Source organism: Schistocerca piceifrons, chromosome 4, assembly GCF_021461385.2.
Source record: "Schistocerca piceifrons isolate TAMUIC-IGC-003096 chromosome 4, iqSchPice1.1, whole genome shotgun sequence".
Classification (NCBI taxonomy): Eukaryota; Metazoa; Arthropoda; class Insecta; order Orthoptera; family Acrididae; genus Schistocerca; species Schistocerca piceifrons.
In genome coordinates this window covers 496,862,360-496,887,584 of record NC_060141.1, presented here as the reverse complement: position 1 = coordinate 496,887,584, position 25,225 = coordinate 496,862,360, and the positions used below count along the sequence as shown (strand labels likewise).

The window sequence follows — 25,225 nt, the reverse complement described above, 5'->3', positions numbered from 1 at the left end:
AGGGGGAAGAGAGGGGGGAGAGAGGGGGGAGAGAGGGGGAGAGGGGGGGAGAGGGGGGGAGAGGGGGGGAGAGGGGGGAGAGGGGGGAGAGGGGGGAGAGGGGGGGAGAGGGGGGGAGAGGGGGGGAGAGGGGGGAGAGGGGGGGAGAGGGGGGGAGAGGGGGAGAGGGGGGGAGAGGGGGGGAGAGGGGGTAAGTGGACAAACAAAGTTGGTGTTCTTCCACCAGATAACCCCTGCAGTTCAAAACCACAGTGATGGAGCCTTTGTCAGCAGGTAGGATTATGAGGTCGGGTTCCATTTTTAAAAGTGGATTGCGGTTCTTTCTGTAGATTTAAGGTCAGCTTGCAGGTTGAGAGATTTGGGGAATGATGGTGACATAAGGTTCAAACTTACGTTTTGGTTAAGTTAAAATGGGTAATTTGGGGGCATTGAGAATGAATCACAGTTGGATGGAGAACTGCGTCAGGCAGGGTTCAACATTTGTTATGGGTTGAGTCTGTTAGGGTTGGTAGCGGAAAAGTGTTTCCACTGCAGGGACTGACAGGAGGAGAGAAGGTCTTGAAGTCTGGCACGATTAAATTTGGAAAGGGGCAAAAGGTAAGGCCTTGGGAAAGGACTGATACTTCTGTGAGACTAAGGTTTTTGGAGAGGCAATTCAACTCATGACAGTGTTTCGGGTCTGTTTAGGTTCTGGATTCTGTACGGTGGTGGGAGTGAGTTTGTAAGGGTGTGGTAAATGTAATACGTCTATAAGGTGGAGTTTGACAGCTATGAGGGGATGTGGGAGAGTTTGGAGACTGTTGTAGAGGTGGATAGCGGTAGTGCAAGGTAGGAGGACAGGAATGTTTTTTTGAGGTGGCATTGTGCATGCTGCTCTAGTTCCTGGAGAGCAAGGGTTTCAATGTAAGAGAGGGACTAAAGGAACTAGGAACAGCAGGGCAGGAGAATTTTAGCAATAGCCAGTCTAACTGTCCCTGTTTTGGCAAACAGTAAGTTGTTACACTACTAATTCAAATACTGTAAACATTCATTTATCATTTATATGATGTCTGTTCAAAAAATTCTGGAACAATCTTAATTTAATGCCAATAGCGTGTTGGAGCAAAATGCGGTTGGCATCCCTATACATGACGGTGTTTGATGTGTAACTGCTAAAAGTTCATTGTTGTATGTCTGTTAGTTATTGTTTAGTTCTACACTGTGTAGAACATTGTGTCACATTGTGTCACACAGTTTGCAAATTTCAAGATGGCAGATTTAGAGGAGCAATACATGTGCATTAAATTTTGCATCAAACTCAGGAAAATCTTTACAGACCCCCACCAAATTATGCAGGAAGGCAACAGTGATGAGTACTTAATCCATACTCGGTGTTACGAATGGTTCATACAGTTTCAAAAAATTGCCAGACAGAAGTTAAACATAACCCTACTTCAGGACACTCTTCGGTGCCTATCATCATATTCAGGTACAAGATGATCTTAGGAGGGTTGAGAGAAGCCAGCAGCGGCAAGATGATGATGTGATGTGGTGTGGTGTGAGGTACTGATGATAGGTGGTGTGTTCAGTACGGGTATAATGATAAAGACTGCCTAAATTGTGGTCCTCCCCCACAATTGGCTGCTGCATTCAGAAGTTACGTGTCACAATGACGATCATCTGTTATTAATATGAGACAAACTAAATAGCATACTCACTTGAATTTAAAATTAAAGCACTTCTCAATAGGAAGCTATCATTCCAATATTTCACAAGTGTTAATAACCAGCAGAATAATAAACAACTGCTAAACGAAAAAGCTGACGAAGCACTTCGATGATCTTTGGATAGGTAGGTGATCTGTGGATTGCACCTAACTTGAATGGTCGGCGAAGTGGTTTGGCGGTAAGATTAGAGCTGGTTGGGCAGCCTCGGAGGACAGACATGTTGCTTATGTAGCGGGACTTTGAATTTCGCCGCACTACACACGTTCCCTCAGATATAAATTATACCGTCGCAGCTGTATGAGCGCTCGACAGCAGAGAAAATATATAAGAAAAGGAAAGTACTAAAAATGTAACTCTTTGTTTTCTATCCATCTTTTGTCTCTCGAGAGCGGAAGCTTAATGCAGACGTAAAAAATTATTAGCTAGTCTTGGTCTGATAAAGTCGAAAAACCACTTATTGATGTGCAGGCGTATTGTGGAAATTTTGTATGAAATTCAGAGGATGGAAGCAGCAACATAAAATACATTGCATTTATTATCAAGACTTTTTGATTTGTATACATTAGCGATTCCTGGACGATTGCAAGATTTCGGAGCAGCTATTACTTTTCAAGCAGAAATGAAGTAGGAGATTTTTGAAGACCTGGACGCTGCACGAAAGAAGACATGTTAACATGGTAAAGGATGAACTCTTATCTACGCCATTTCCCCCTGTTAATCACGTTTTGTTATTCTCTGTTGTTTTTTTTTTTCTCTTTTTTTTCCCTCTTCCAAATAATTTTTGTACTGGAAATTGGTTTGACATTTGCTCAGAAACGCCACAAGGACCACCCCAACAACAGCTTTTCCGAATCACGAAGTCCGATGACTCTTCTGTAATACAAAGTCCGATGACTCTTCTGTAATACAAAGTCCGATGACTCTTCTGTAATACAAAGTCCGATGACTCTTCTGTAATACAAAGTCCGATGACTCTTCTGTAATACAAAGTCCGATGACTCTTCTGTAATACAAAGTCCGATGACTCTTCTGTAATACAAAGTCCGATGACTCTTCTGTAATACAAAGTCCGATGACTCTTCTGTAATACAAAGTCCGATGACTCTTCTGTAATACAAAGTCCGATGACTCTTCTGTAATACAAAGTCCGATGACTCTTCTGTAATACAAAGTCCGATGACTCTTCTGTAATACAAAGTCCGATGACTCTTCTGTAATACAAAGTCCGATGACTCTTCTGTAATACAAAGTCCGATGACTCTTCTGTAATACAAAGTCCGATGACTCTTCTGTAATACAAAGTCCGATGACTCTTCTGTAATACAAAGTCCGATGACTCTTCTGTAATACAAAGTCCGATGACTCTTCTGTAATACAAAGTCCGATGACTCTTCTGTAATACAAAGTCCGATGACTCTTCTGTAATACAAAGTCCGATGACTCTTCTGTAATACAAAGTCCGATGACTCTTCTGTAATACAAAGTCCGATGACTCTTCTGTAATACAAAGTCCGATGACTCTTCTGTAATACAAAGTCCGATGACTCTTCTGTAATACAAAGTCCGATGACTCTTCTGTAATACAAAGTCCGATGACTCTTCTGTAATACAAAGTCCGATGACTCTTCTGTAATACAAAGTCCGATGACTCTTCTGTAATACAAAGTCCGATGACTCTTCTGTAATACAAAGTCCGATGACTCTTCTGTAATACAAAGTCCGATGACTCTTCTGTAATACAAAGTCCGATGACTCTTCTGTAATACAAAGTCCGATGACTCTTCTGTAATACAAAGTCCGATGACTCTTCTGTAATACAAAGTCCGATGACTCTTCTGTAATACAAAGTCCGATGACTCTTCTGTAATACAAAGTCCGATGACTCTTCTGTAATACAAAGTCCGATGACTCTTCTGTAATACAAAGTCCGATGACTCTTCTGTAATACAAAGTCCGATGACTCTTCTGTAATACAAAGTCCGATGACTCTTCTGTAATACAAAGTCCGATGACTCTTCTGTAATACAAAGTCCGATGACTCTTCTGTAATACAAAGTCCGATGACTCTTCTGTAATACAAAGTCCGATGACTCTTCTGTAATACAAAGTCCGATGACTCTTCTGTAATACAAAGTCCGATGACTCTTCTGTAATACAAAGTCCGATGACTCTTCTGTAATACAAAGTCCGATGACTCTTCTGTAATACAAAGTCCGATGACTCTTCTGTAATACAAAGTCCGATGACTCTTCTGTAATACAAAGTCCGATGACTCTTCTGTAATACAAAGTCCGATGACTCTTCTGTAATACAAAGTCCGATGACTCTTCTGTAATACAAAGTCCGATAACTCTTCTGTAATACAAAGTCCGATAACTCTTCTGTAATACAAAGTCCGATAACTCTTCTGTAATACAAAGTCCGATAACTCTTCTGTAATACAAAGTCCGATAACTCTTCTGTAATACAAAGTCCGATAACTTTTCTGTAATACAAAGTCCGACTTGCATTTCGTTCTTTCCCTTTTTCACGGTCATTAACGATTTAAAAAACCCCTTTTACTCACAATTTCTTCCCACATTTGCAACCTTTTCTTTTCTTCTCTTTTTCTTTTTTTATTAAACACTACACTTGTCGCAGTCTGTGTCAAGACTTTATTAGCAATGTATGGTTATTTGGACATGTAGCCGAGAACAGCATGATAGAAATTATGGAAATACACAGTTCATTATTTTGTTGAAGAGTGGAAATTATTTGTGACTATAAAGTGGAATGTAATTTGTGCAGTTTCTCGTGTTCTGCTAATAAAAAGCGAGTGGCATCCCATATAAAGAAAATAATTGAAAATTTAAATATATTATGTGAATAAGTTCCTCGCTAAGGGTTTCTTACAGCCTCAAGATAATGGATTCATGAACTATGTGCTGTTTTTTACACAGGGGAAAACACATACAGAGGACTGAAGGTTGGTGAACATTAGTTAGAACGTATGTATTCCACTCAGTGTGGTGGAAGCAAATAGGCACCTCACGTGTAATGCAATCTTAGTACAAATGAGATCTGTGACCTGTCATCTGTGGTAACACAGGGGAGGTATGAAGGAGAGAACTTTTTGAGGGAAAGAGTTTATCACATGCACGTATATATCAACTTCTCCTCCTCTCTTTTTCAACTTGCCTTACAAGGCATCCCTAGTGGGGATAAATCTTTGAAGTCAAAGTGCTTTGGAATTGTGAGGCTAGATTTTATCAGCGAGAAAGGTGAACTGTAACCGACCAGTGAAATGTATAAGGATTGTGATATGTGTGAACTGTGAACGGCCAGGGAACTGCACAACAACTGTGCTAAGTAGGCTTTGTACAGTGTTTGAACTGTTGTTGAATTTTAGTTTAACTATAGTATCTGATGCTGCAAAATCCAATTATCTGTCACGATGAAAGTAGTATCGGGATGAATCAGAAATAGTAAATGCTACAAGAATAAAAGTTGATGTTGTGTGCGCAGCCCATGATTTAATCATCACTTCAAGATCCTTAGTTCTACGAGACGGCGCAGCATGCAGAGCAGCTTGAGGCAGCCACAGACAACAGGTGTGGCAGCAGCTGGTGCACTTTACACTACATGGTGTGTTTGCAGTGTCAGCTTGAGCAACCACAATAGCGAAGTTCCAGCCAGAGGTGCAGCCAACAGCTATGACCATCAGCGGCAGTACGTCGAGGAAGAAATATAGTGTAAGTGTTGTGCTTGTATACAGCAGTCTAAGATTTGTAATTCGATCATTAGTATTAATGAAATGTATGGGGGAAAGGAAGTAAGATACACTCTCAGAAGTATGGGAGTTCAATCTCACATTAGTAGTGATGATCCAGTGGATCAGATACCAATGTATGTTAGCGCCATCAGACACGAGTTTAACGACTGGCAAATTAAGTCACAAATAACACAAGTATAAACGTAAATTCAAACCTTAGTGATGAATCTGAAATAGTAAATTCAGTAACCAATAATCTCATTGAGAATTCTGAAGTAGCCATGAAGGATTTCACTGGGAATGTAAAGTTACCTATTAATGGAAGACAATGAAAAGATAAATTTTGTGCAAAAAAATGACAATGTAAACCAAGAATATGTGGTACCTAAGCAAAATGAAACAATTTGAATGACAATAGCAGAGAAAATTACTGATGCTGATGTTACTTATGAGCCAATATATATATCTATAATAGGCTATAATTTTTTATTAAAGCTGGCCAGATCTATAATTTTTTATTAAAGCTGGCCAGATCTATAATTTTTTATTAAAGCTTGCTAGTATTGAGGAAGTAGACGTAGATTTGAACATTTACTAATTGTGTTCATGCCAGACGGTCTTTAAATATGTCTGCTTGTGTCTGTATGTGTGGATGGATATGTGCGTGTGTGCGAGTGTATACCTGTCCTTTTTTCCCCCTAAGGTAAGTCTTTCCGCTCCCGGGATTGGAATGACTCCTTACCCTCTCCCTTAAAACCCACTTCCTTTCGTCTTCCCCTCTCCTTCCCTCTTTCCTGATGAGGCAACAGTTTGTTGCGAAAGCTTGAATTTTGTGTGTATGTTTGTGTGTATCGACCTGCCAGCGCTTTCGTTCGGTAAGTCACCTCATCTTTGTTTTTATATATAATTTTTCCCACGTGGAATGTTTCCTTCTATTATATATATATATATATATATATATATATATATATATATATATATATATATATATATATATATATATATATATATATATATATATATATGTCTGCTTGTGTCTGTATGTGTGGATGGATATGTGCGTGTGTGCGAGTGTATACCTGTCCTTTTTTCCCCCTAAGGTAAGTCTTTCCGCTCCCGGGATTGGAATGACTCCTTACCCTCTCCTTTAAAACCCACTTCCTTTCGTCTTCCCCTCTCCTTACCTCTTTCCTGATGAGGCAACAGTTTGTTGCGAAAGCTTGAATTTTGTGTGTGTGTTTGTGTTTGTTTGTGTGTCTATCGACCTGCCAGCGCTTTTGTTCGGTAAGTCACCTCATCTTTGTTTTTATATATATATATATATATATATATATATATATATATATATATATATAGAGAGAGAGAGAGAGAGAGAGAGAGAGAGAGAGAGTCATGGTATAGCATCAGCCGACACTTTCCCAACTAAGGATGATCAGGATCCGGCATCTATACTAAATTTAATTTTGCAAGAACAAAAGGTTGCTGGAAAGAAAATAACCAGGGATTAAAAGATAAGGAGGAATTAAGTTAAGCAAGAAAATGAGGAGGAGTTAAAAGAAGTTAAAATGGGAACAGCTCAAATTAACGGTAAGCTCAATGCTTTGGAACAAAAGGTCATGCATCTTGAAGCTAAAACTGAAGGATGTTGCACGAAAATAGATTATGAAACAGAAGAATGGGATAAAAAATTAGAAGTTTGTAAGTCAGAAATAAACCAAAAGGTTAACAATGAAATCAAAACATTAAACAAGAATTTGCAGGATCAAAATGGGGTGATAGAAAACAACAATTAATGACATTGGCAATGTAAGACAAGAGGAAAGCAAAGCTACCAGAGAATGTCAGGATGAGCATACAATACACTGGAATAATCTACGAAGTATCAAAAAAGACCATGAAATACTAATCATAATATTTCACATGTAGAATCCTCTTGTAAAGGCAACAAAACTGCGGTTCAAGGCAAATTAAGATAAACAGAGCAAAAAGTGCTTCCTGAGATGAAGGACAAAATTGAAAATTAAGTTAAACAAACAGCAGAAATTTGGTTTGAACAAAAAGGTGTTGTAAATGAAAATGACATAGCAAATTACCCTAATGCATATAAAGTCCTTCACTTCTCTAGTAAGGGAACTATACACCCAGTAGCCTTCATTGGACAGTTTGATGGTATCATTCCTGAAAACATGACAGAACAGCAAAAAATCAAATTCGTTGCCAGTAAGTTAGAATGAGAAGCAATATCGTGGGGAACTGGGGTCAGTTACAAATGTAAAACACTATAAAGAATTAGTGCGAGCGTTTTTGAATCAATACTGTTCTACTAGCACACCAAAGTGGTAGAAATGAAATTTTTGAAGGCAGAAGCTTTGCAAATAGTGGTTGTAGAACTATAAAGAATTTTTCCAACATTACTGGGAAAAGACCCAATACTTAACCAGCCCATGAAGAGACTCTAACCTAGTAGGAAATGTTATACTTAAATTCCCAGTATCAGTATAAGACAAGTTAATTGATGTAAATAAAGTTAGTCACCTGGAGCAATCAGACGTGTTGTCCAGCAGCAAACAACTACCGGAGGGCTGGAGAAAGAACATGTGGCGGACAGACCACCTTAATGACAGAGGGCAAACCCAAAACAGAGGTACGAATCGAAATGACGAACGGTGTGACTGGGAGGAAAACGGACAGCCACGTCATAGTCGCAGCCTGGCCAGAAGAGGGGAAGGTACTTTTAAAATAGATTCATTTAATAGAAGGAAACATTCCACGTGGGAAATCATTAAAATAGATTCATATAGAGGAGGTTATTATGGCTAAAGCAAAGAATATTATAATAAACAAAATAGGGAACATACTCTGGTAAAAGGAATGGCCAAATGAAATGGACCAGAAGTAACATTCTTAGGATATGACAAACAGGATTGAGTAAACAATGCACTTACAGATGAAGGGAAATGTACCAACCAGCAATTGAAATTGAAATACAAAATATGAAAACAATTGTGATCCTAGATTCAGGTACTGTAGTAATTTATACGAAGAAATAGAGAAGGATACAGATGTTCCCAAGTTATCCGTACAAGGATTTAAAGTGGATACAGTGTGTGGCTCTACAAGTAAAATCATAAAGAATCAGTTTGTAATGGCATTTAAAATGCAAAATAGATGATTATGGGTAGATGCCATCACGGTTTCCGGTCTGTGCATCAATTTGATTTTGGGGAAAGATTGATTAATTGCTAACAGGCCAATGCTAGATTTTACAGAGGCTGTAATGAGGATACAAGATGAACAGGAGCAACACGTATTTAAATTTAATGAAAATGAGGTTACACAAAATATAGGTAGTGATGTGAGAATACAGATCATAAGGGAATGATGTACTGGAACTATGAACCAGAAGATAGCATATGTTTGTACGAAGAGGTGGGCCCCGATGAAGATTTTAGTACAGAGGCTACAATGAAGGAAAAAGTCGCAAATAAAGGAAGAAAATGATTCAATGGCGAACTATCGAGTGATCTCCAAGTAATTATTGTGGTTCCCTTTAATAGTGCCAAGGAAAGATGGCTCAGTATGCATAACTTTGGATGCTAGAGCCTTAAACAAAGTCATCTTGTCACAGATGGATATGGATAGGCCTGGGGCACTAGAGGAGCTTGTATGGAAGTTCAATAGTGTCAAGATACAGTAAAACTTGCTCAAATTGGCACGTGTATAATTCAGAAATCTGCCCAAACCATATAAGTATTTTGGCCCCAATGCATTAAGTGCACTTTTACATGGTGATCTTTTTTGTATAAAGCGGAACGTGCCAAATGCGGAAATGGAAAGCAAATCTTAGAAAATACTTAACAATTCATTGTATAATGCAGAAAACACAGCTTGTACAGTACTATTGTATTACAGTTCATTAGTTATTCACGACTCTACAAGAACGTTACTTTTAACATCTCTGGTAAGCGACGCAAAACCAAGAAAAGAGGTCCAGTGCAGTGCGGTGTTGCTAGCTTAGATCTACTACCGTGCTGCTCTGCGCAACAACGAATAATTTATGCTCAGTGTCGGTACAGTGCATCAAAGGAAACTGTTCATTTGTAAGCACTGTGTTTGTCAGCTTTCTCATTTTCCTCGTTATTGATGCACGCTGGCACATACAAGAACATTGTTGCACATCTAGCAGCACACTGCTGCAATGTGCGCAGTGAAAGAGGTGGGTACTGTTACATTAAACGACTGTTTTACACGGCAAGAACATTATTTTCTGCCCATTTCAGTTGACTAGTAGCATTTTAAGAGATATAGTAACATGACGTCGAACAAACAGTATATGTCATTAACACTTAATGAAAAGATTAATGTAATCAAGGCAAGTGAGAAAGACAAACTCTCTGTGTGTGAAATTATGTTGCGTTTCAAATGCGGTAAAACACAAATTTATGAGACTTTAAGAAACAAGCATAAGATTCAGGATGAAAGGAAACGGGCAGATGTAAAGAAAGGTGTAGAAGACTGGAAATGAAGAAATTAACGAAATAGTGTGGGAATGGTTTGTAAGTGTGTGGGCAAGAATCTTTCCTTTATCTGGACTCATGTTGCAGAGTGAGACTCTGAAAATCTCTAAAGAGTTTGGAATTATGGAGTTTAAGGCACCCAAAGACTGGCTGGACAGTTTCAAAGCTAGGCACAACATCGTGTGGAATGAAGTGTGTGGAGAAGCTAAGGATGTGCAAGAAAGTGTAGCAACAGAATGGAAGACAATACTGTCCAACTTAATAGTGAATTATGACCTGAAAGACATGTTCAATGTAGATGAAACAGGAATATTTTATTACGCACTGCCTTCAATATCTCTACCAATTTGAGGTGAAACGTGCACCGGTGGAAAAATGTCCAAGAAAAGATTCACTGAACTGCTGTGTTGAAACATGTTAGGTGAAATGGAGAAGCTACTGGTGATTGTAAAGGCGGCAAAACCACATTGTTTTCAAAATGAGACGTCAGTAAGCTTCCAGTCACATAGCGAAGCCATAAAAGGCGTGGATGGTGAGTGGTCTTATGGAAGAATGGCTGGGCTCTTTCAATACTAAAATGGAAAAAGGAAATTGCCAAGTTCTTTTCCTAGACAATGCAACCTGCCACCCAATAGTAACGCTATCAAATGTGGAATTGGATTGGTTCCCTCAAAATTCAACCAGCCTCACACAACCCACGGACCTGGGGGTTTATTTACATATTCAAGGACAAGATGCTTCAGTGGCTGAATTAATGAAAATGTGAAACATTTCATTTAGTGCAGATGATTACAAGTGAGGACTTTCTGTCAACTCGCTCCACTTTCACTTCAGCAACAGATTTAATAGAAATCCTCAACACAGAGGATGAAGAATAAGAAGAAACAAAGGAAGAAGAGGAGCAAATTTGTGTCCCTGGAAAAATTAATACGCCTGAAGAAGCCATTGCATGCATAACGCGATTTGCAGCGTACACAAATTCTCCGAACTTGTTGGAACTATTGTACGATACAAAAAATTGACTAGAAAAAACAATTTTGAACACGAAATTAAAACAAGTTTTCCTCCTTGATATATGGCGAAAAAAGTGAAATAAAGCGAATAAACTTGAGAATAATATGTATGTACACACAACAATAAACAAATTTAAAGTTCGAGTAAAAACATAGAAACGCCTTTTTGTTTATCAATTAGTGTAATAGTACAGTGTTCTATTATCCAATATACAGTAAATGAACATTTACTGTGATGGAATGAAGGTGCACTAATACAGTATGTGCATAATTTAAAAAATTTACTGTATTTCATACATGATACCTGACAAAATTTAGGTAGTCCAGTGAGTTTTATGTAATCTGGACACTTGTCAAATTTCGAAAATTATTTTAGTCCCAGGCGATTCCGTTATGAGCAAGTTTTACTGTATTAAAAAGTATAGACTTGACCACCACTTTCTGGCAGGTTCCATTATTAGAAAACTGTAGATAGTTTACTACGTTTGTTTATGAAGGATGGAGTTACCAATTCAGAATATTGACATTTGGCTTGATCTCGACAGCTGCGTTTATATGTTTCTTAATAAGGTGTTGGGAGAGCAGTTATTGCACTATTACGGTATATATTTATGATATTTTGATTGCTGCCAAAATATGGAAGGAACTCAATGACATATTGAGTCAAGTGGTATGTAGCTTTGAGAATAATAATATCAGTGTAAATCTGGACAAATCCAAATTTAGGAAAGGGGAAATTAAATTCCTAGGGCATATTACACTGGCTGAAGGTATTAAGCCAGACTCTGAAAAGTTAAATGCTGGAAGAAACTTTCCAAGACCTAAGAACAAAAAGCAGTTGGAGACCACCTTCAGTTAAACCGGACTCTATTGCAAATTCACAAACAATCAGGCACTTAATGCGAAAGCCATACTTTAATTAATGGAGAATGTCACGTGGATGTGGACCGAGGAATGCGAACAAGAATTTCAAAAAATAAAAGATGAATTATGTAACAGTATTGTTCTGACACATCCAGACTTAAATGTAGCTTTTTGCATTTTCACTGACAGTTCACAATACGAATTAGGAGCTCATCTTCATCAATTCATAGAAAATGGGGATACAGTGGAAATAGAATCCATTGCTTTTGCCAGTCAAATACCAAACAAATGGGAGATAAAATATTCAGTAACAGAAAAGGAAACGTTAGTAGTGGTGTGTGCAATTAAGAGGAGGAAAGTAAAAGTGTTTACAGACCACAAGGCACTACTATTCCTGATGGATCGTAGGCTAAGTCATAACAGATGGGCTTTAGTGTTTCTGGAGTATGATTTCACAACAGAATACTTGCCAGGGAAAGCAATACATTGACTGATGCATTATCCAGATTGCCTGTAGGTATGGATAAAGCAGAATAAAGGTCTGTCGAAGAATAAGGTAATTAGCTCCTACGTATTACAAAGTCACAGAATATGCTTATACAAAAGTCAGTAGAAAATGAAGAGTCATTCCATGAATACTGTTCCACTAGTACTTTTTGTAGCAACAATGAAGGAACTATACCTCATCCTGTGGAATGAAGGAACGATTTGGTAAACGAGTGTGTGCGCATTTTAACTGGACCAAGATTCTCTCAATATATCTGTGAACTGCAATTGTAAGTCTCCCTAGGTAAGATTTAAGGAGCACAGCAGGTGATGCCAGTTAGTGGTGTGATCGTTACCAAACTGGGTCTGTAGTAACAGAGGGTGCAATCAAGCGCAGAGCTCTTCACGAGTGCGAAGGGTAATGCCCCAGCTGTATGTAGCTACTGCTGTGACCAAAACAATAACATTGATGAATCACTGTCTTCATACGATGTAAACATTGACTTTGTTTATTAACACCCTAAATCAAAACAAAACATTATACAAAAGTATTTATATTGCAATAGTATATGAAAACACATTCATTTAAAATTTGTTTAAAATTATTAGAAAACTAATTTAAGGCATTTTGGATTGTTTCATGGAACTGCATTGGAGCTGTATGCTGAAGTTGGAAATGGGAGAATGCACTGACAATTGTTGAACTAAACACGATTTGGGGAAGTCCGGAGTTTCACAATGCAAGACCACATCATGGACAACTGAATCACCTGCATGGGTTACTGTTGTGGGCTGCTTTGATATGTTAAAGTAAAAGGTGTGCGTGTAAAGTTCTTCCATCTCCACATATATTTTTAACCATGTGACGTAAACACGTCATTAAGACGCATTCAAATACAAATAAGTGCAGAACCGCATGGTGCCGATGTAATAGTAAGAAGAGTGTAAAGAAGATTTCATTGAACTTAAAGTACTGCAATGCGCCAATAGTAGTGGTATAGCAACTTCTTATTAGACATACTTTATGAATTTAATGAACGGCAATTCTCCAATAATAGTTTAACGGCAGTACAAGAGTTCTTGACTGATACTTGAGTAGGAGACAGTCGACTGCTATAGAGTATTCTAGTAAATGACAGACTGTAAGTTAAAAAAAGACTATCAACAACGTAAAGGTGCAGAATAATGCTACTTTGAAAATCTTTTCTATTAAAGAATTATGCAGTAAGTACAGAGTGTGCAACTAAAAATTAAAGATTTTGGGATATAAGGTTACTGACAAATTTATTGAAGGTAACAATTAGTTTTTCTAATCAGAAAATAATAAAGTCTGTGATTATATAAGTAAATTAATAACCTGAAAAGAAAAAAAGATGAAGTAGATTCAACATTTGAAAAACAACAAGAATTTACAAGTATTGTGGAACGGTATGACCCTTGAGAGATGATAGCTTAAAAATTCATAAAAATTCGAATTGAAATTTGTTTATTTACAAAATTGTTTGGTGTCTGTGAAAACCTCCCAATTGTTGGAAATATCAGGAGGAGGGGGACGTGTAAAATTTTTGGCTTTGCAGCCACCACATTCAGGTACAAGAAGCTCTTCTTAGAGCAGTTGAAAAGGTAGCAGTGGCGAGATGACGTAATGTGGTTACAAACTAAACAGCATATTTAATTGCATATCAAAGTATGTAATGTCTGCAGTTTCTCGTGTTCTGCTAATAAAAGGCAAGTGGCATCCCATATAAACAAAGTAACTGAAAATTTAATTATTCACATATATCAGTTCCTCGCTAAGGGTTTCTTACAGCCTTAATACAATGGATTCACGACCTACATGCTGTTTTCTGCGAAGGGGACAACAACTACAGCAGGCTGTAGGTTGGTGAACATTAATTAGAACTTACGCATTCCACTCAGAGCAGTGGAAGCAAATAGGTACCTCACATGTACTACAATCTTAGTATAAATGATACCAGTGACAAGTCACCTGCAGTACCACAGAGGAGGTATGAAGGAGAGTTTTCAACTTGCCATACATTTCATGAAATCCTGACACAGCATCTCAGAATGCATCGTGTTGCCACCAAGTTCATCCCATGGCTCATGAGTCACGACCAGAAAGACTTTCCCCTAGGAATCTGTAAAGAGCTTTTGGATCGCACAAATGAAAATGAGTCGTTCCTTAAGAGAATCATAACTGGTGATGAGATGTGGGTCTATATTTATAATGCTGAGACCATGTTTCAATATCCAAAATGGGTCAGGAAAGGTTTTCCAAATGCAGGAAGGGGGGGGGGGGGGGGTGAGCCTCATCAGGTCAGGTGAAATGTCAAAGCCTTGCTGACAGTTTTCTTTGACTCTGAAGGATTAGTATATCTTGAATTGTGCCACAGGGACAAACTCTTCATTGATGGTACTGTTGGGAAATGTTGCGATTCCTGCGAGAATGGCATGAAATGTGGCGAGACATTTCATGGCTCTTTCATCACAATAATGCACCTGCACATTCATTCCTTTGGAGCACGACTATTGGATAAAAAATGAAAACATTATGCTGCCTCATCTGTAATATCTAAGCCTGGCCCACCCAGACTTTTTTTTTTAATTTCCAAAGTTGAGAACCCCTTTGAAAGCACAAAGATTTGCAACAATAGACGAGATGAAACAAAAATTTCCTGGTGGCGCTTCATGCGATCCAGCAAGAGACATAACAATACTGCTTCTGAAAGTGGAAACAGAGCTGGGAGCAGTGTATCAATTGTGGAGGAGAGTATTTGAAAGGAGACCATGGACAATAAGTAGAAGTGTACAAAAATGTTGTGCACAAAGTTCCTGAATTGTGTTTTAAATTATTAATTATAGACTTTTGATTTTCAATAAAGCATTTATAGAACAGCGAATGTTAGTAATTTAGTTACCTGATACATAAGTTCCAACACCTTCCACATGTCTGGTGATATATTCTTGCTTGTGAGATCATAAACCAAAGAAAGAGCTTCTTCATAAAATTCTGCAAGAAATAAAGGAAATTAGTACTAATCACACTGAGTTATGATTAAATAGTACAACATACATTACTGTGACATAGGCATGCAGTGCGTATGAGGACACACGTGCTGCCACTTGAGAGGGGGAGGGAGCGGGTGGAGCAAGAGGGGGAGGGAGCGGGTGGAGCAAGAGGGGGAGGGAGCGGGTGGAGCAAGAGGGGGAGGGAGCGGGTGGAGCAAGAGGGGGAGGGAGCGGGTGGAGCAAGAGGGGGAGGGAGCGGGTGGAGCAAGAGGGGGAGGGAGCGGGTGGAGCAAGAGGGGGAGGGAGCGGGTGGAGCAAGAGGGGGAGGGAGCGGGTGGAGCAAGAGGGGGAGGGAGCGGGTGGAGCAAGAGGGGGAGGGAGCGGGTGGAGCAAGAGGGGGAGGGAGCGGGTGGAGCAAGAGGGGGAGGGAGCGGGTGGAGCAAGAGGGGGAGGGAGCGGGTGGAGCAAGAGGGGGAGGGAGCGGGTGGAGCAAGAGGGGGAGGGAGCGGGTGGAGCAAGAGGGGGAGGGAGCGGGTGGAGCAAGAGGGGGAGGGAGCGGGTGGCGCAAGAGGGGGAGGGAGCGGGTGGCGCAAGAGGGGGAGGGAGCGGGCGAGGTGAGATAAGGGGAGGGAGCGGGCGAGGTGAGATAAGGGGAGGGAGCGGGCGAGGTGAGATAAGGGGAGGGAGCGGGCGAGGTGAGATAAGGGGAGGGAGCGGGCGAGGTGAGATAAGGGGAGGGAGCGGGCGAGGTGAGATAAGGGGAGGGAGCGGGCGAGGTGAGATAAGGGGAGGGAGCGGGCGAGGTGAGATAAGGGGAGGGAGCGGGCGAGGTGAGATAAGGGGAGGGAACGGGCGAGGTGAGGAGAGGGAGGGAGGGGGCGAGGAGAGGAGAGGGAGGGAGGGATTGAGAGAGGAGAGGGAGGGAGGGATTGAGAGAGGAGAGGGAGGGAGGGATTGAGAGAGGAGAGGGAGGGAGGGATTGAGAGAGGAGAGGGAGGGAGGGATTGAGAGAGGAGAGGGAGGGAGGGATTGAGAGAGGAGAGGGAGGGAGGGATTGAGAGAGGAGAGGGAGGGATGGGGACAGGAGAGGGAGCAAGGGGGGGAGGGAGGGGGACAGGAGAGGGAGGGAGGGGGACAGGAGAGGGAGGGAGGGGGACAGGAGAGGGAGGGAGGGGGACAGGAGAGGGAGCGAGGGAAGGAGGGAGCGAGGGAGGGAGGGAGGGAGGGTGACAGGAGAAGGAGCAAGGGGGGGGAGGGAGGGGGACAGGAGAGGGAGGGAGGGGGACAGGAGAGGGAGCGAGGGAGGGAGGGGGACAGGAGAGGGAGCGAGGGAGGGAGGGAGCGAGGGAGGGAGGGAGGGGGGAGGGAGGGTGACAGGAGGAGGGAGGGGGGAGGGAGGGTGACAGGAGGAGGGAGGGTGACAGGAGGAGGGAGGGAGGGTGACAGGAGGAGGGAGGGAGGGTGACAGGAGGAGGGAGGGAGGGTGACAGGAGAGGGAGGGAGGGAGGGTGACAGGAGAGGGAGGGAGGGAGGGTGACAGGAGAGGGAGGGAGGGAGGGAGGGTGACAGGAGAGGGAGGGAGGGTGACAGGAGAGGGAGGGAGGGAGGGAGGGTGACAGGAGAGGGAGGGAGGGAGGGTGACAGGAGAGGGAGGGAGGGTGACAGGAGAGGGAGGGAGGGTGACAGGAGAGGGAGGGAGGGTGACAGGAGAGGGAGGGAGGGTGACAGGAGAGGGAGGGAGGGTGACAGGAGAGGGAGGGAGGGTGACAGGGGAGGGAGGGAGGGTGACAGGAGAGGGGAGGGAGGGAGGGTGACAGGAGAGGGGAGGGAGGGAGGGAGGGTGACAGGAGAGGGGAGGGAGGGAGGGAGGGTGACAGGAGAGGGGAGGGAGGGAGGGAGGGTGACAGGAGAGGGGAGGGAGGGAGGGTGACAGGAGAGGGGAGGGAGGGAGGGTGACAGGAGAGGGGAGGGAGGGAGGGTGATAGGAGAGGGGAGGGTGATAGGAGAGGGGAGGGAGGGTGACAGGAGAGGGGTGGGAGGGAGGGAGGGGGGACAGGAGAGAGGAGGGGGGACAGGAGAGAGGAGGGGGGACAGGAGAGAGGAGGGGGGACAGGAGAGAGGAGGGGGGACAGGAGAGAGGAGGGGGGACAGGAGAGAGGAGGGGGGACAGGAGAGAGGAGGGGGGACAGGAGAGAGGAGGGGGGACAGGAGAGAGGAGGGGGGACAGGAGAGAGGAGGGGGGACAGGAGAGAGGAGGGGGGACAGGAGAGAGGAGGGGGGACAGGAGAGAGGAGGGGGGACAGGAGAGAGGAGGGGGGACAGGAGAGAGGAGGGGGGACAGGAGAGAGGAGGGGGGACAGGAGAGAGGAGGGGGGACAGGAGAGAGGAGGGATGGAGGGGGGGACAGGAGAGAGGAGGGATGGAGGGGGGGACAGGAGAGAGGAGGGATGGAGGGGGGGACAGGAGAGAGGAGGGATGGAGGGGGGGACAGGAGAGAGGAGGGATGGAGGGGGGGACAGGAGAGAGGAGGGATGGAGGGGGGGACAGGAGAGAGGAGGGATGGAGGGGGGGACAGGAGAGAGGAGGGATGGAGGGGGGGACAGGAGAGAGGAGGGATGGAGGGGGGACAGGAGAGAGGAGGGATGGAGGGGGGGACAGGAGAGAGGAGGGATGGAGGGGGGGACAGGAGAGAGGAGGGATGGAGGGGGGGACAGGAGAGGGATGGAGGGGGGACAGGAGAGGGATGGAGGGGGGACAGGAGAGGGACGGGGTCAGCATGCTGTTTTTGTAATAGAGTGCTATATACATTATAATTAATAGGTTTAAAAATTTGTCTGTCAATAAAGAAAACTCATCACAATTGTTAATCCCTATACAGAAAACCTCTGATAAAACAGTCTGCTGTTGCCACACACTGTCAACATCAATAGTTCAAATAACTGAGCACAAGATCAGATTGTACAAAGAAAAGTAATGATATCACGAAACATTGTTGCACTCACATCAAGTGGTTTATAGATAGTTACAATGGAAATCGTATACCTGGATAGCTAGAAACAGGTCTCAACCTTGAGCTTGCCAAATATTCCACATTACTTGTAAAAATTGCAAGATATTCGATTTTGGTGAAAGTTATAGTTCAGGTAGCTTGCCATGAACAACATACATGAATATGTCAGTATACAAAGGTTTTCAAACACTGGAAGCAGTTAAACAACATTTTTCTTCAACAAATATAGTGCCAACACACTAGCCGCAGATACTGATATATTACTACGATGCCTCAGCATCACCCACAGCTACAGAAATTTACCGAACACATATTTAAACATCCACTGTTTAGGGTGAACTGTAGAGGTGTCATACAAAGAAGAACAACAATACTTGAAGGAAGTTACACTGCATCACAGTGAAATGAAACAACTCTTTAATTTCAACAAGTTGCGTGTCACATCCAAAAAAATGTTTCCAATAGATCTGAGGACTATAGGACTTAACATCTGAGGTCGTCAGTCCCCTAGAACTTAGAACTACTTAAACCTAACTAACCTAAGGACATCACATACATCCATGCCCAAGGCAGGATGCGAACCTGCGACCGTAGCAGTCGCACGGTTCCGGACTGAGCACTTAGAACCGCTCGGCCACCGTGGCCAGCCACATCCAAACGATGAGCAGTTGTAATAACAATGTAGCTGAACAGGAAAAAATGATTGAGACTTTCATACATGTTTTGGTAAAAGATGAAATACAAATGACATCAATTTCCAAGGTCACACTTCCATGACAGTTTATCTGGAAGAAGCAGCCTGCATATCATGTCTCAGTGCTCCAATTTTCAAGCAGGGAGAAGTCTCTGTGCATTCAACAGTGGGGATACTGCAAATGTGTTGAAACATGTTTACTGAAATGGTACAAGAAATCTCTCAAAATAAAATGCAGCATGTGTCAGTATTAATGTAGAGGTGTCTGTAATTGGGAAACATTGTGTGCACTTAATTGTTATGAGTGAGGTGACAATGAATTTACATGGATGTCACATGAGTAACATAATCCAAGTGATTCCCTTTTGAATGAACAAAGATATCAGACTATATTCACTGAAGATGGTGAGACAGAAGCTGAATTAATCCATCTTGCATCAGAAATGAAAGCAGGAAATGTCCATTTTACACTGTCAAAATCTTTGGTACATCTTTTATAAAAGCTAAAAAATGTACACTAACCTTTTTTTATAAAAGATACGATAATAGTAGCTCAGTACGCTTTCAAAGATTTTATGAAATATCTTCTACAAAAGATACAAGGCAAATCTCTCTTTCTACAGTGTAATACTGGCCAAAAATACAGCGAAAGCTTCTAGGGAGACAATGAAAATTATAGAGGCAGATGGCTCTAAGAACGTACCAATAATGCAGATCACGGAGGAAGTAGAACTCGTATATGCACACCATGATTGCTTGAACCAAAGAGTTACCCATTAAGATGAATGACCTAATACTTACTTTTGAAAACAAAAACTGGACAAGATTATAACTTTTAGAGGTTACTGAGCTCAACCACTGGTGTTGCTGCCAAAGCTGTAACGACAATTACGTCTGTTGAGAGGTTGTCCCCACTATTGCATACAGATCTCCATTTTCTTTTGTGTTACTCAATTGATCGTTAGATACACAAAACATGAGCAGAACAATACCATCTCACATGTAGTGTTCAGGAAGAGCATTTTCCATTACACGCGTAGAAGAACTCTAGCTTCTTAGGCTAAGAAGTTTTCAGCAAACTGAACAAAGAGTGTGGAACTACTAGGTAAGACAAGACAATGATATACCAATCATTTTTCCTCATTAACACAACACATGAAGCAGCAATGCTGAGCATCCACAGACTGAATAGATATAATAATGTGAAAAACTGGAACATTATCACTTCACAAGCAATACAGGTGACACGATAAATGTTGTATTTTCTGTTCACTGTTTAAAATTCCCTGAACGTATAACAAACAAAATTCCAGATTAATTACCACACACAAAAGAATAAAAAAGTTATCATAAGAAATCATTCTTACCCATTACACTCTGTGAGAAAATATGCCCTACAACTTGGAGAACAGTTGGCTGCAGTTGTGCCATGATTTCTGGCTGCTCTTCCATTACTGTCAGTAGTGTTTCTATAGTATTCAGCAAACTCATTGCCGTTATTGCCTTCTCGTCAGACCCTTCATCAGTCTCAAGAACTTGGCTGAATGTTGTTGCCTTTTGGTGGGGGAAAAAATTACATATTATAATAACTGAACATTTGGGGTGGAATATACACTAATCAGCCAGATCATTATGACCACCTACCTACTACTGATATAAACCCATCCAGGCGACTGCAGTGTCACTTGGTGAGAAACAACTGCTAGCCAGACACATGAACAGTGCATGCAGTAGCAGTGAGCTTGTTCTCTTTGTGTAGAATGAGGAAGGTGCACGACCTATTTGAGTCTGACTGAGGACAGATTATGATGGCCCGCAGACTTGGCACGAGCAAAATGGCTCTGAGCACTATGCGACTTAACTTCTGAGGTCATCAGTCGCCTAGAACTTAGAACTAACTAAACCTAACCAACGTAAGGACATCACACACATCCATGCCTGAGGCAGGATTCGAACCTGCGACCGTAGCGGTCGCTCGGCTCCAGACTGTAGCGTCTAGAACCGCACGGCCACTCCAGCCGGCTTGGCATGAGCATTTCGGAAACTACACAACTCATCAGGTGTTCAGAAGGGGCTGTAGTAAGTGTCTTCAACAGGTGGTGAAACCACATCCAGATGTAGTAGTGGGGTTGGGTGGCTAACCCTCATTACAGATGTTGGTCGTCATAGGGTGGGTAGACTGGTAGAACATGACAGGTGGCGAACTGTGGTGGAACTAACATCAGACATTAATGCTGGGCAGGGTACAAGTGTATCTGAACACACAGTGCACTGAACATTCGTAATGAGTGGTCTCTGCAGATGATGATCCATCCATGTGCCAATGCTAACACCACAACGACAACTGAGGCTGAAATGGGCATGTGACCATCATCACTGGACATTGGTGCAGCGGCAGAGCATTATGTGGTCTGATGAATTTTGATACCTCCATGTCACAGGGCCAGGACTGTGATGGAGTGGTTTTAGAACTACAGTGGTGAGATGTGATTAATTTGTTGGCCTCTCAAGTCACCAGATCTGAAGCCAATTGAACACATCTGGGATGTGATTGAATGTGGCATCAGAGCTCATCAACCCTCCCCCAGAATTTATGGGATTTAGGTAACTTGCATGTGCAAATGTGGCACCAACCCCCTCCAATGACCTACCAATGCCTCACTGCTTCCATACAAAGCCATGGAACCACTGCTGTCCATGGCGAAGGTGGACACACAGGCTATTAGGTAGATGGTCATAATGTTCTAGCTGAACAGTGTAAATAATAATATAATGATAGAAAGGCTATCTATAGTGTTTTGCAACATTCACTTATAAGCATGTAAAAAAAATAGCTCCTTTGACAAAGAAATAAAATTACTGTAGACCATATTTTAATTAAAAACTGCTGTTTCACAATAAATACCATCAATTCTTTCATAATCCATGCCTCCAAAATATCTTTTTACAGAACTCAAAAAATTTATTCATTATTGAGAATATTTTATTGTTATAAATATAGCCTTATGTGAATGAGACATTTCACTCTTGTTTGTTTTCTATTATCTGAACACTTTGCAACTGTTTAAAAAGTTAAAATGTAAATATAAAAATATTGTAGTTACTTCTATTGAAGGTTATGGTTAAGTCAATACAAACACAAATCCACTATTGACGTTGTAATGCTTCTGGCAGGATCTGACTACATATGTTTGACATCATCAATATTTCTTTAACTTAATGCAAAAGTAAAAAACTGTTAGTCAATAGAATCAAACCACGATAAAATGATAAATAATTTGCATAGCTGTTTTTCAGAATATGCGAAATTAAATAATAGTAATTATAATTTTATGTAATCCTCTTTTGTTAGTAAAAAAATAACTTTTTTGAAACACTATAACACAACAGCTAAATTTCTTCATGTGAGTTTTCTTTTTAACAACTCACTAATTCTTAGTAAACTTCGATAGCTTGTAATGGAGCTCATTGTCATACAATTTCATGGACCATCTGCTTCCAAAACATCAAATCTATGTTGGTAAATCCATCATATAGAACATACTGCATATTTATAACCTCCAACAGGAACATGCTTGGCTGCTTGAGTCAAGTAACACACAAAATTAAGTTCATGTATCATAGCGACATAAGCAGGAGATTATGTACATTAAGCAATTAATATAGGCTGTGGTTAAATAATACAAGTTAATTTTATGCATTTTTTTCTTAATCTAAGGGGCCAATCATATCCTTTGTACACAAAATTACTTTCATGTTCATATAATACACTCTTTGATGGAAAATATGGTACTCCTTTACTGAGCCACGAAAGGTAACTGTCATAACAATAATACCATGAACTATTTTAACACTTGTCCAACAAACAAAATTATGTGAGTCATCCTTTTCAATGTTCTTAACTTCTTGTCCAAAAGATCAATGATACTGAACAATACTCCATGATCAAAATCAGTATTTAAGTTATCGTGTGTTGTAATTAAAGAGCATCTACTCATGCCCACTGAGGTGGAAAACTGGATCCTAATGGGGCTGGTGTATCTAGCCATTCACACTTAGGTTTTCTATAAACTGCACAACACAAATGGCTATTTCCCATTGCACACAAATATCATATGTCTGACGTCGTTTTTTTAGCAAATATAACATACTATACCAACCAACATCTTCATGATTATTGCACATGGAAACCATCATCATCTTCACATGCAAACCTGCCTTCCTTTTTGACAGTTCGGGAAGAAACAAGTTATACAGATTATATTAAACATGACAATATTGTTTCTACAGTCCTAACATAACAGCAAGTAATTTCTTTGTGATCTTTTCTTTTCTATGCAGCAAGTAAGAATAGAATTCACAGTGTAAAATGTGTTAAACTATCACTTCACAAAGGATAAGGAATTAAAAAGGTAACAAATGAAATAATTTCCTCTTTTCAGTTATTATGACTGGGATGTACAGCAGTGAAAATCTGCTTAATTCTCTCATTAGGTCCATAACTGCCTTGATTGTGACACCCACATTCATGCACCAACAAACTACCTACCAAATGTTGACAAATTTCAACAGCAATAGGCATCAGCTGTTCTGTGAAGGTGCACACAACCTTCTGCATAACACTGGTGAGATCATCATTTTCTGTTTCACGTATTATTCGAAGAAGTTCTAAAGTTATTTGCTTGATCTGAAAAAGAAGTAAAATGTAAATTTTTAAAAATTTGCACAATCAGTATAATGGCCAACTCATATTTATCAGCAGTTGGTAGATTTGTGAATCAAAAGGATTATTATTTCCACAAACTAGCAATACAATGTAAGAAATTTGTCACAATGTTAATTTCCATTTTACAACACTGATATAATTAAAGTAACTGACACTGAACTGGTTATACAGAATAGAACTTATTGTAACAGCTATAAATATCCTGAAAGTGATTTGTGTAGCAGCATTATTGCAAAGCTAAAGTTCTTAATGATAGAAGCACACAAAATATCCACATTGTAAATATTGTGCAAAAACAGGTTGTCCAGTAACTGATCATTTTGAAATCATTTCTACACCATCCCTATCTACGTTGCCATTGACACAGGCTGAAGTGAAAAAAATTATTATAAACATTGTGTATTGTTGCAAACAGGAGAGTTTATTGAAAAACAGTGAATTATTACGTAACACTGATAACTGTATAAACGCTCCAAAATGAGAGACAATTACAAATGTTTAAAATGTCATTTGTTGTCTTCTGGTTGAATAATCATATTAAAACAGCCTTGATTTAATTTCATTACTACTCAAGGTTATTGCCACTCCACTCGACGAGACGGGCTAGCAAACATTCACAAGCTACTGGTTTCCAGACAAGATTCTGGATTACCCGTGGTAAAACCAACAGCTACGTTTAACTTCTTCATTCATAATATAATGTCTGTTTGTCACCATTGAGCAGTCATTCAGCCCCACAGACCTGTTTTGAAACATATTGGTACAAGTCTATACTCTTTGTGACTGTCAGTCTTGTTTTTGACTGCTGCCAACTCAATGATCTAACAGTTGATATAGTAACAATGAAAACAATCAATCATTCACAAAATTATTTAATTGGATAGATAAAAAGTCTACTCACCAAGCGGTTGCAGAACACACACATAAAAGATGGTCGTAATTGACAAGCTTTCAGAGCCAGTGGCTCCTCCTCCAGGCAGCAGTGTTGAAGGGAAAGGAAGAGGTGTGAAGGAAAAGAACTGGAGAGGTCTAGGAAAAGGGCTTGCCAATTAAACATCTTTTATATGCGAGTTCTGCCGATACTTGGTGAGTAGATTTTTTATCTATCTAATTAGTTGATATAGCAAGTGTTACGACAAGCTTAACGTAATTTTGGACTTTTACTGAAGTGGATACAAATGGCTGTATCAAATGCTTTAACGAAACTTATTACATTTGTGTATTTCTAACATAGTAGCTGATCTGCAGTTTATGCCAGACTTCGAAGCAATGAATTCTCCTGTCTCTCCCCACCTCTCACACAGTAACACCAATCAGTTTCCTCTCATCCCAAACTTTATGAGTATAAAACAGTTATGAATCAGTGTGTAAATAATGGATCACCTGCAGGTATTATGTGCATAACATGTAGATTCCCCTTTGAATATTCAAATGCTACTACAAATA

General features: G+C 41.0%; 1 protein-coding gene across 2 annotated transcripts in view; it reads right to left on the bottom strand.

Annotated features, from left to right (window-relative positions):
* Positions 1-25,225, bottom strand: part of LOC124796299 (importin-7) — a 183,057-nt gene that overhangs the window by 72,930 nt on the left and 84,902 nt on the right. For both annotated transcript variants that reach the window (XM_047260420.1, XM_047260421.1), the window contains exons 12-14: positions 23,603-23,740; positions 20,421-20,607; positions 15,259-15,350 (exon numbers count right to left, since the gene is read on the bottom strand). In XM_047260420.1, coding sequence (XP_047116376.1) covers positions 15,259-15,350; positions 20,421-20,607; positions 23,603-23,740 — 417 coding nt within the window. The remainder of the gene's footprint in view (positions 1-15,258; positions 15,351-20,420; positions 20,608-23,602; positions 23,741-25,225) is intronic.